Raw genomic sequence first — 12,468 nt, 5'->3', positions numbered from 1 at the left:
AAGAGTAAAGTATTATATGTAATTGAAGTTTAAGTTTGTTTCAGCTTAACGTAGGTTGTTATAAGATGTTTTCTATAAGTTCCATGGTAATGTCAAAGAAAATCCCTTTAATTGATACACAAAAGAATGTGTGAAGAGAATCAAAGCATGTCTCTACAAAAAAATCAATGAAACCCAAAGGAAAAGAGAAAGAAAGAAAAGGAAGGACAAAAAAGCTACAAGACAGAAAACAATGAACAAAATTGCAATAATAAGTCCTTCCCTATCAATAATTACTTTAAATATAAGTGGATTAAACAGTACGGTACAGTCATAAAGACAGACATATAGATTAATGGAACAGAACAGAGAGCTTGATCATAAATCCATACATATACAGTCATCTAATCTCCAATGATAGTTCCAAAAATACACAATGGGGAAAAGGGTAGTCTCTTCAACAAATGGTGCTAGCACACATATGTCCATTTCAGCACTATTTACAATAGCAAAGACATGGAATCAACCCAAAGGCCCATCAATGATAGACTGGATAAAGAAAATGTGGTACATCTGCACCATGCAATACTGTGCAGCCATAAAAAGGAAAGAGATCATGTCCTTTGCAGGGACATGGATAGAGCTGGAAGCCATCATCCTCAACTAACTAACATAGGAACAGAAAACCTAACACCACATCTTCTCACTTGTAAGTGGGAGCTGAACGATGAGGACACATGGGTAGGGGGAACAACACACACTGGGGCCTGTCAGGGGGGTAGGGGGAGGAGGAGGGAGAGCATCAGGAAGAATAACTAATGGATGCTGGGCTTAATACCTAGGTGATGGGTTGATCTGTACAGCAAATCACCATGACACACGTTTACCTATGTAACAAACCTGCACATCCTCCACATGTAACCAGGAACTTAAAAGTTTTTGAAAAAAAAGGGGGCAAAGATCCAGCCCAACTCCCCCGCAAGAAAAAAAAAATGGTGCTAGTAAAACTTTATATCCACATGCAAAAAAATTAAATTGGATGTTTATTTCACACTACATATAAAATCAACTCAAAATGTATTAAAGACTTAAACATAAGACCTGCAACTATAAAAGTCCTAGAAGAAAACATAGGGGGAAAGCATCATGGCATTGGTCTTGGCAATGATTTCTTGTATATGACACCAAAAGTATAGGCAATAAAAGTAAAAAGAGACAAGTGGTACTACCTCAAACTAAAAAGCTTCAGCAGAGCAAAGGAAACAACAGAATGAAAGGCAACCTACAGAATGGGAGAAAATATTTGCAAACCATCTGATAGGGTTCAATATCTAAATTATTTAGCTCAATAACAAAAAATCTCACCAAATAATTCAATTAAAATATGAACAAAGAACTTGAATAGACATTTCTCCAAATAAGACATACAAATGACCAACAGGTATACGAAAAGATGCTCAACATCACTAATTGTCAGGGAAATGCAAATCAAAACCACAATGAAGTATCACTTCATAACTGTTAGGATGGCCATTATTAAAAAAAACAGTAAGTGCTGGCAAGAATGTGGAGAAATTGGAACCTTGTGCACTGCTGGTGCGAGTGTAGAATGGTGCAGTTGGTATGGAAAAGAGTATGGAGGTTCCTTAAAAAATTAAAATTTCCCATATGATCTAACAATCCCACTTCTAGGGATGTATCCAAAAGAATTGAAATTTGGGAGGCCGAGGCGGGTGGATCACGAGGTCAGGAGATCAAGACCATCCTGGCTAACACGGTGAAACCCCGTCTCTACTAAAAAATACAAAAAAAATTAGCCGGGCGTTGTGGCAGGAGCCTGTAGTCCCAGCCACATGGGAGGCTGAGGCAGGAGAATGGCGTGAACCCGGGAGGTGGAGCTTGCAGTGAGCTGAGATCGTGCCACTGCACTCCAGCCTGGGCAACAGAGCGAGACTCCGTCTCCAAAAAAAAAAAAAAAAAAAAAAAAAGAATTGAAATCAGAATCTTGAAGAGATATTTGTACTCCTATGTTCATTGCAGTATTATTCACAATAGCCAAGAGGTGGAAACAACCTAATGTCCATCCACAGATAAATGAAGAAACTGTGGTATATACATATAACGGAATCTTATTCAGCCATAAAAAGAAACCCTGTCATATGCTACAATATGGATGAACCTTGAAGACATTATGTTAAATGAAATAAGCCAGACACAGAAGGGTAAATACTGCATGATTCCACTTATATGTCTAAACTAGTTATGTTCATAGAAACAGAAAGGAAAATAGTAGTTGCCAGGGGGTTGGTGGGGGGTGGGAAATGGGGAGTTGCTGCTCAATAAGCATAGAGTTTCAGTCATTCAAGATGAAAAATTTCTAAAGATCTGCTGTACAACATTGTGCTTATAGTTAACAATATTATACTGTACACTTAAAGTTTGTTAAGAACTAAATCTCCTGCTATGGTTTTTTACTGTGATAAAAAAAAATACATGACATGTAGCTAAAGCAGTGCTGAGATGGAAATTCATTGCACTAAATGCTTAACTTAGGGAAGAAGAAATGTCTGAAATTAATAATCTAATTTCCCACCCTAAGGAACTAGAAAAGTAAGAGCAAATTAAACTGAAAGCAAGCAGAAGTAAGGAGATAAAGAGCAGAAGTCAATGAAATTGAAAACTCAAAATCAACAGACAACATCAATGAAACAAAGAGGTAGTTCTCTGAAAAGCCTCATAAAATTCACAAACCTTAAGCAAAACTGACAAATAAAAAAGATAGGCCACAAATCATTAATATCAGGAATGAAACAGGAGATATTATTATAGACCTTGCAGACACCAAAAGGGATTACTACAAACAAATATGCATGTATAAAGTTGATAATTTTGATAAGCTGGATAAATTCCTTGAAAAGCACAAACCACCACAACTCACTCAATAGAAATTAGATAATTTGAATAGCTTGGTAACTATTAAGAAAATTGAACATATAATTTTAAAACTCAAAAAAAAATTCTTCATTGAAACCATCTGGGCCTGAATGATTTCACTGCAGCATTCTACCAAATACTTAAAGAAGAATTAACACTCATATTACACAATGTCTTCTAGAAAATAGAAGAGGAGGGACTACTTCCCAACTCTTATTATAAGGCCAATATTGCACTGATAACAAAATCAGACAAAGACAGTACCAAAAAATTAAATTGCAAGCCAATATCATTCATGAATAGAAGCAAATATCCCCAGCAAATATGAGCAAATATAACATATAAATTATACATCGCATCCAAATGTGTTTTATCCAAGGATGCAAGGCTAGCTCAACATTTGAGAATAAATTAGTGTAATTCACTGCATTAGCAAACTGAAGAAGAAAAATCACAAGATCATATCAGTTGATGCAAAAAGTATTTGGCAAAATTCAATAGTTATTCACGATAAAAACCCTCAGACAACTAGAAATCAAGAGGGAACTATCTAAACTTCAAAAAAAACTACATTATAGTTGATGCTGAAAGACTGACCTCTTCTTCCCTAAGACTGGGAACAAGACAAGAATTTAGCTCTCACCACTGCTATTCAACATAAAACACAGAGTGGAAAGGAAGAAATATCACTGTCCCTCTCTGCAGATGACAAGATGGTCTACATAGGAAGTCCTAAAAAACAATGAAAACAAAAGAAAAAAAATTAGAAAAATACCTTTTAACCCCCTAGAACTAATCAGTGAATTCAGCAAGGTTTCAATATGCAAAACTATCATACAAAAATCATTTATATTTCTATATACTAGCAATGAATACATGGAAACCAAAATTCAAAATAAAATACCATTAATAGTCACTCCAAAAATGAAATGGTTATGTATAATTCTAACAAAACATACAAGATTTCTATGCTGAAAATTGAACAGTGCTGATAAAATAAATAAAAGAAGATCTAAATAAAGTGAGAGACATATGGTGCTCATGGATTGGAAGACTCAGCATAGTAAAGACGTCAGTTTTCCCCAAACTGATACACAGGTCTAATACAATTCCTATCAATATCTCAGCTAACTTTTTTCAGATATAGGCAAGCTTATTCTAAAATTTATAGGGAAAGTTAAAGGAACAGGCAATATTCAAAACAATAAACTAGGAGGAATCACTCTATCAAATTTTAAGATTTATTATAGAGCTACAGTATTCAACACTGTGTGGTATGGCAGAGGGACACATACGTAGATCAATGAATCAGATTAGAAAACTCAGAAATAGATATACACAAGTACGGCATACTTATATTTTACAACAGTGCAAAAGCAATTCAATGGAGCTGAAGTAACTGGATATCAATAATCCAAAATAATTAACCTTGACCTAAACTTCATATTTTATGCCAAATATTAACTTAAAATGGATCATGGACTTGAATATAAAATGTAAAACTATAACATTTTCAGAAGAAAATCTAGGAGAAAATATTTGAGACCTACGACTTGGTGAAGACTTCTTAGATGTAACAACAAAAGCACAATCTATAATAGCGAAAAAAATCAGTAAGTTGAATGTCATCAAAATTAAAAGCTCTTTCTCTGTGGAAAATCCTATTAAGATGAAAAGACAAGCCACAGACTGGAAGAGAATATTTGCAAGCTACATATCTGACAAAGAACTGGTATCTAGAATACATAAAGCACTCTGAAAACTCAACAGTAAAACAAACAATACAATACAATTAGAAAATGGGCCAAAGATATAAAGAGATATTTAAATGAAGAAGATATGGGGATGACAAATAAACACATGAAAAGATGTTGAACTTTATTAGCCATCAGATAAATGCAAATTAAATCAGTAATATATCACTACACACTTATCACAATGGCTAAAACTTAAAAAAAAAAATAGTGAGAATACCAAATGCTGGAAAGGATGTGGAGATACTGGATCTCTCATACCATTGCTGGTGAGAATACAAAATGGTACAGTCACTTTGGAAAAATAGTTTGTCAGATTCTTTTAAAATTAAACATATATTTACCGTCCCACCTTGTAATTGCTCTCCTGGGCATTATCTCAGAGAGATGAAAATTTCCATCTACACAAAACACTGTACTCAATGTTAGTAAGAGGTCTCTTCGTAATAGCCAAAAACTGGACATTTAAAAATGTCCCTCAATAGATGAATGGTTAAAAAAACTGTGGTACCTCCATGTCGTGTAATATTTCTCAGCAATAAGAGGGAATGAATTATTGATACCAATTTGAATGAGTCTCAAATGTATTATGCTGGGTGAAAAATAGTGGAAAAGGTCACACACTTTATGATTCTAAAAATTAAATCATTTTAATTATACATAAAATTCTTAAAATGACAGTTATAGAAAAGGAGAACAAATTAGTATTTGTCAGGGGTTATCAATGGTGGGGGTAGGTGGTGGGTGTGACTATAAAGAGGTAGCACAGGAAAGATGGAATATTTCTTGATTGCGATAATGGTTAAACAAATCTACACATCATAAAATAACATAGAATTATACACACGTATCATTCCAGTATCAATTTCCTGGTTTTGATATTGTATTATAATTATGTAAAATGCAATGATTGAAGTAACTCAGATGAAGATTATATGGGGCCTTTCTGTACTATCTTTGCAAATTATTGCGAGTCTCTTATTCATAATAAAACCCTTTTAAAAAAAGAAACCACTTATAAAGCAAATAACTTAAAACAAGAGTGTGGAAGCTAAAACTCAGGGAGTAAATATAAAGTGCTTTATTATAACAGCCTGTAACAGTTTGCCAGTTTTGTGAAGGAATCGCTTTTAAATGGGGAAGGTTTGTATAGCCCAGTGACATATAACACCAAGGACATTTAACATGTGGGATCAAAACATGGGATTAAAAAAAATTAGAGCCACAGCACACACCAGGGCCTGTCGGGGGGCGAAGGCCTGGGGGAGGGATAGCATTAGGAGAAATACCTAATGTAAATGACGAGTTGATGGGTGCAGCAAACCCACATGGCACATGTATACCTATGTAACAAACCTGCACGTTGTGCACATGTACCCCAGAACTTAAAGTATATAAAAAAAAATTAGAGCCACAGATTAAGATGTCTCATCTTAAACCAAGCAACTGGCAACTGTAAAGTGCAATAAGCCACATAAATTACATTTGTAAGCAGTGAAAAATCAATTGCAAAAGGTTTTTGAGCCAGTTATGGAACCTTATTTAGTAAGTGCTGGGAATGGAGAAGTTTCATGGTGGATAACCCAGAACCTGTTCCTGCAACTGTCATGCAGTTAATTGATTTGCGTATACCCTCAAGTTGTTTTTCAGTATAGAATATATTCACTTCCTGTTGTGCTATGGAAAGAATATTTGCATTGGGTAAAATACTTAGTGTAATTAAAAAGGAACAAGTGGGGGGAAATGATCTCTCTCTGCACTGTCCAAGATGATTAATAATGAGTCACACAAAACTATTTACATGTAAAACAATTACAATTAAATGACATTAAAAATTCAGTTCCTAGACACATTGTAAGTCTTTAAGAGCAACATGTGGTTATGGTTACCATACTAGAACAGTGTAGATATAGAAGTTTACCATCATCACAGAAAGTTCTACTGGACAGCGCTGCTCTAGAGCATTAAAATCTTGTCATTTCACCAAAATCACAGGTAGAGTTACAGCCCAAAGAACTCTGACAGCATTTTGTATTGCATTATTTAGGATTTTCATTTACACATAATTCCATTTTCAGCAATATTTAGCAGCATGTTGCAGTGGTTAAGTAGTAGGACTTTGGAGTAGAATTGCCTGGATTTCTATTATAGCTCCAACTAAACTGTGTGACCTTGGGCATGTAACTTCTCTCCTCTGTGCCTGTTTTCTCATTTTAAAAAAGGTAGGAGCTGCAGGATAATAGTACCTACCTCACAGAGCTGATGTGAGGATTGCATAAGATAAGCTCAGTAACTGACAATGTCATCTATAAATGCTAGTTATTATTGGCATTATTCTTCAAGCCTAGAAGATGAACTTAGCTTGTTTTAGTATCTAGAATCCAGGTGATCAGTGGAAAAGGCAATAGGGAACGTTCAATCATAAGAGCAGAAAGGGAGTCAGACCCTAACAGGGCCCCATTTGTCTCTTAATGGACATAAACAGCAACCACATCATTCCTCCATAACTTGGGGCCAGCCACAAAAGAGAAAAGACCCTCTCCTCTAAGACCTATTTATCTTGCAGCTTTCAAAAAGTCAAAGGATAACTTCCCCTTAGCCTTAAAGGACTCAGAATTGAAAGTTAATTACCATGTCACATAAATAACATAACATAACATAACATAACATACAATAAAATAAAATAAAATAAAATATACTGTTTATAAAAGAAGACTACCCAAACAAGTCACTCAGTAGGAAAGGCACTTGGAATTGTTTTTCCAGCTTTTCTACCAATCAGATCCAAGTACTTGATGCATTTTTATGGTGAAAGGTCACTATACCCAATACTTTGTGAATACCACAACACAGGGATACTGTACCTCCATAATCAACTAGAGAAGTATTTATTGAATATGCAGGGCACTTCTGCTCTACACCAACTATGACTGGCAGGCTAAATTCAGCCCATCTCATGTTTTTGTGTGGCAAGCAAGGTATGAATGATTCTCATAATTTTAAATGGTTGGAAGAACCACCTTCAAACACTGTTAGGGAACACTGAATGGCTTTGGAAATTAACTTTTGATGCAGGCTGGATAATGTTTATTAATTAATTCAACCTAAAACTACAAGGCAAAACAATGCTTATATATGAAAAAAACTGTAGTAAAGTCATTTTGACAATATTGTTTGAATCACAAGTAATGTCAAGATGCTTTATCCACTTCCCATGCTGTCACAAGTCAAAACAATAAAACCACAATTAAATACCACTTTATACCCACTAGAATGCCTATAATCAAAAAGATAGATATTAATAAGTATTGGTAAAGATATGGAGAAATTTGGCTGGATGTGGTGGCTCACGCCTATAATCCCAGCATTTTGGAAGGCCAAGGTGAGCAGATCACTTGAGGACAGAAGTTCCAGACCAGCCTGGCCAACACGGCAAAACCCCGTCTCTACTAAAAATACAAAAATTAGCCGGCATGGAGGTACATGCCTGTAATCCCAGCTACTCAGGAGGCTGAGGCACAAGAATCACTAGAACCTGGGAGGCAGAGGTTGCAGTGGGCTGAAATCATGCCACTGCACTTCAGCCTGGGCAACAGAGTGAGACTTTGTCTCCAAAAAAAAAAAAAAAAAAAAAAGAAAGAAAGAAAGAAAGAAAAGAAAATAAGAAAAAAAATGTGGATAAATCTGAACCCTCGAACATTGCTGATGGGAAGGTAAAATGGTACGGCCACTTTTGTAAAGAGTCTGAAAGTTTCTCAAAAACTTAAACAGAGTTACGATATGACCCAGCAATTCCACTCCTAGTTAAGTACTCAGAAGAAATAAATGAAATCTCAGCTGGACATGGTGGCTGACACCTGTAATCCCAGCATTTTCTGAGACCTAGGTGGGAGGATCACTTGAACCCAGGAGTTCGAGATCAGCCTGGGCAACATAGTGAGACCCTGTATCTATAAAAAATCATAAATTGGCTGAGTGTGTTCGTGCATGCCTGTAGTTCCAGCTGCTCCAGAGGCTGAGATGACAGGATTGCTTGAGCTAGGGAGGTGGAGGCTGCAGTGAGCCGTGATCGTGCCACTGCACTCCAGCCTGGGCAACAGAAGAAGACCCTGTCTCAATAAAAAATAAAATAGGCTGGGCACAGTGGCTCATGCCTGTAATCCCAGCACTTTGGGAGGATCACCTGAGGTCAGGAGTTAGAGACCAGCCTGGCCAATATGGCGAAACCCTGTCTCTACTAAAAATACAAAACTTAGCCAGGCGTGGTGGCATGCGCCTCAGGAGGCTGAGGCAGGAGAATCGCTTGAGCCTGGGAGGCAAAGATAGCAGTGTGCCAAGATCGTGCCACTGCATTCCAGCCTGGGTGACAGAGTGAGACTCTGTCTCAAAATAAAATGAAATAAAAGTTAAAACAAGAAGCAAGATATCTATTTCCATATGAATTTGCAGCATATATATTTTCTGAATTCAGACTACAGTTCCAGCAGCAGTTTTTGAACCTTGAAGCAAGTGCAAAGGATATTCCATATTCCAAAATCCCTTTAACTGTGCAATTGAGCAGCTTTCACCAAACTTTCAATTGGAAGTGATTAACCTGCCACATAATGCTAAAAGGCACTATTAAGAGAAGAACAGAATTCTATTCCACGCAATGAATATGCTCAATTAAAATCATGTTTGAGGATAGTGTATGATGAGAATGTGGTACTTGACCTCTGCAGACTTTCTTCCAAACACATAATGCCAGTCTAAGCATAAAATTGAGGGGTTTTCTACAAAATACCTGACCAGTACTCCTTAAAACTATCAAGGTCACCAAAACAAGAAAAGTCTGAGAAAGTGTCACAAACCAGAAGAGGCTAAGGAGATACAATGACTAAACGTAATGTGGTATCCTGGATGGGACAGCATCTCTAGAGATAAACTAGTGAAACTTGAAAAAAAAAAGCATGGGGTATAGTTAATAGCAATATACCACTGTGGGCTTATTAGTTGTGACATAGCATAGCAATGTAAGATGTTAATGATAAGAGATTCAGCAAATGGTGCTAGGACAATTTCTACATCCACATGCAAAAAGATGAATTTAGATTCTCACCTCACATCACAGAGAAAAAATGAACTCAAAATGAATCATAGACTTAAATGTAAGAGATGAAGTAATAAAGCTTTTAGAAGAAAACATTGGAGAAAATCACTGAGACCTTGCAATTAGGCAAAGACTTCTTAAGTACAACACCAAAAGAATGGTCCATGAAAGAAAAAAAAATGATAAATTGGACCTCACCCAAATTCAAAACGTTTTCACTTCAAAAGACACCATCAAGAAAAGAAAAAGACAAGCAACAGACCGGGAGAATATATGTGCATATCATATATCTCTCAGGGACTTGATCTAGAATATATAAACCATCCTTACAACTCAACACTAAAAAAACAAATAACTCAATTTAAAAACAGACAAAAGATATAACAGACACTTCACTGAAGAAGATATATGAATGGCTAATAAGCACATGAAAATATGCTCACCGTATTATAAATTATAATTTATAAATTAAAACCACAATGAGACACCACTTCACACCCACTTAGAATGGCTATAACAAAAAACACAGTAAATAACAAATGTTGGCAAGGATGTGGAGAAACAGGAACTCTCATACATTGCTAGTGGAAGTGCAAAATGTTGCTGCCATTTTGGAAAACAGTTTTGCAGTTTCTTAAGAAGTTAAGCATAAATTTTCCCTGTGATCCAGTAACTCCACCCTTAAGTATCTATCAAAGAGAAATGAAAAAAATATGTCCGCACGAAGACTTACATACTAATCTTCTTAGCAGCACTAGTCATAGTAGCCAAAAATTGGAAACTGATGTGCCTATCTAATAGTGAGTAGATAGATAAAAATGTGTTATATCCATAAAATGGAATACTATTCAGCAATAAAAAAGTAAGGAAGTACTGATACATACTACAATATGGATGAATCTCAAAAATATTATGCTAAGTGAAAGAAATCAGACACAAAGACTGCATATTGTATGATTTCATTTATATAAAATGTCCAGAATAGGCAAATTTATAGAAACAAAAAAGTAGATTAGTGGTTGTCTGGGGCTGGGAATGGGACAGAGGATTGATTAACTATAAATAGGCATGAGGGACCTTACTGGAGGGATCAAAAAGTTCTAAAACTGATTTATGGTGATGGTTGCCCCACTTCAGTAAAGTTACCAAAAATCATTTAATTATGCACTTGAAATCAGTGAATTTTATGATATGTAAAATGTGCCTCATTTTGAGTCAGTGTTATACAGGAACTCTACTAACCTTGCAACTTTTCTATAAATCTACAACTATTCTGAAATTTTTGAAAAATTAATTTAAATAAAAATAAAAATAAAAAAGTATATGTTTATGAATTGATATCAGTATTTGGCAGTACCTATCTATGTAAAATGACATTTTCAAAGATTAAATAGGTAAAAATTTCCTAACAGATCAGCATTAACAGATGAACACTTAAAATCAATTTTGACAATAGGGAACACTAATTCTGAGCCCCAATTAAGCAAAATATTATCCCCTAAAAAGAATTCTATTCTTCTCATTGGTAGTCTTCCTGTATTACAAAAAAAGTACTCAATTACTATTATATTTTGAATTTCATCAATAAAAATTTGTTGAAATTTGTTTTCTCTTTTGTCATAAAAGTACCAACAAAATATTCTTGATTTTGCCTTTTGGCCTACAAAGCCTAAAATATTTACTGTCTGGCTCTTTACAGAAAGTTTCCCAACTCCTGTTCTACACTATAACAGGATAAACATAAACATCATCAGTCTCTTTCTTGAATGTATTCTTATCGTTACCTAGTTGTGGCATAATGTCCTCTGGATATGCCCTATAAAGGATCAGTCTTGCATTGCTTCTGCTATGGCACTATTTGGGATTTCTATAAAAAGAAACACTATTAGCTTAATAGTTGTAGCAAAGCCTTGACAACATAGTTAATATCGTGATATTAAAATGCCAACACCACAGCCCGGTATCCTTAAGATGACCCTCATCAAGTTGTGATGTCACCAGGCTATGGACTCACCGAGGTCTCTTAGATATCAAGTGGCTCCCACGGCATCACACCCTGCCTTTGGCATCACCCTGGCACATCACCTCAGTACGGTGCCATATGCTATCACTGCTGTGGTAGAACCCTGTCCTGATGCCACACCGCCGAGATGTCAGAGTAATTAACCCCCACTTCTTTCCACTCCCTGGGCGGTGGCAGGGAGGGGGAGGGTAGCCACAGTCACCGGTTCGAGCTCAGGAGGTAGTACTCAGCTCCAACCCTTGTCCCTTCCGCCTGCCACTGCAGGTCAGGAACCCCGGGGGACAGGACCTTTAGGCTCTCATAACTCTTGCCCTGCCCCCGAACCTGTTTCATATGGCCGACTCAACGACCCGCCAGCGACTACCCACCCCGGCTCTTTCACACGGTTCCACTCAAAGCCGCTCCCCGTACCTGACTCCATTCTCCAGCTGTCATCCTGGGCCAATTCCACCGGCAACTTGACTACGGACGGACGGTCGCTAGGATCCCTGGGACTTGTAGTTCTGCACTGCTAGGGGCCAAGTCTGTGAGGGCAGCAAAGACGCCTCCCTGCCCGGAACTGCTCTCAAACTGCAACTCCCAGAGGCGCCGCGCGACGGGAAAAGAAAAGGGAACGAGGAAGGCCGGTGATTGGTGAAGCTCTAACGGCTGTTTTGACTGGCAGCCGGAGCCGGCGACGTGAGGCGGGC

At 36.8% G+C, this 12,468-nt stretch overlaps 1 protein-coding gene across 4 annotated transcripts in view; it reads right to left on the bottom strand.

Moving 5' to 3' along the window:
• The window catches only part of ATG4A (autophagy related 4A cysteine peptidase), a 63,386-nt gene extending 50,918 nt beyond the window's left edge, over window positions 1-12,468 (bottom strand). The window contains exons 1-2 of one of the 4 annotated variants that reach the window (XM_063702816.1): window positions 12,191-12,330; window positions 3,557-3,645 (exon numbers count right to left, since the gene is read on the bottom strand). In XM_063702816.1, the coding sequence (XP_063558886.1) occupies window positions 3,557-3,572 (16 nt within the window). In that variant the 5' untranslated portion in view covers window positions 3,573-3,645; window positions 12,191-12,330. The other 3 variants (XM_004064686.3, XM_063702817.1, XM_063702818.1) reach the window with 3 other exon arrangements.

This window comes from Gorilla gorilla, chromosome X (assembly GCF_029281585.2).
Source record: "Gorilla gorilla gorilla isolate KB3781 chromosome X, NHGRI_mGorGor1-v2.1_pri, whole genome shotgun sequence".
Lineage (NCBI taxonomy): Eukaryota > Metazoa > Chordata > Mammalia > Primates > Hominidae > Gorilla > Gorilla gorilla.
Note: the sequence above shows the minus strand (reverse complement) of the source record. Positions and strands in the feature narration are given on the sequence as shown.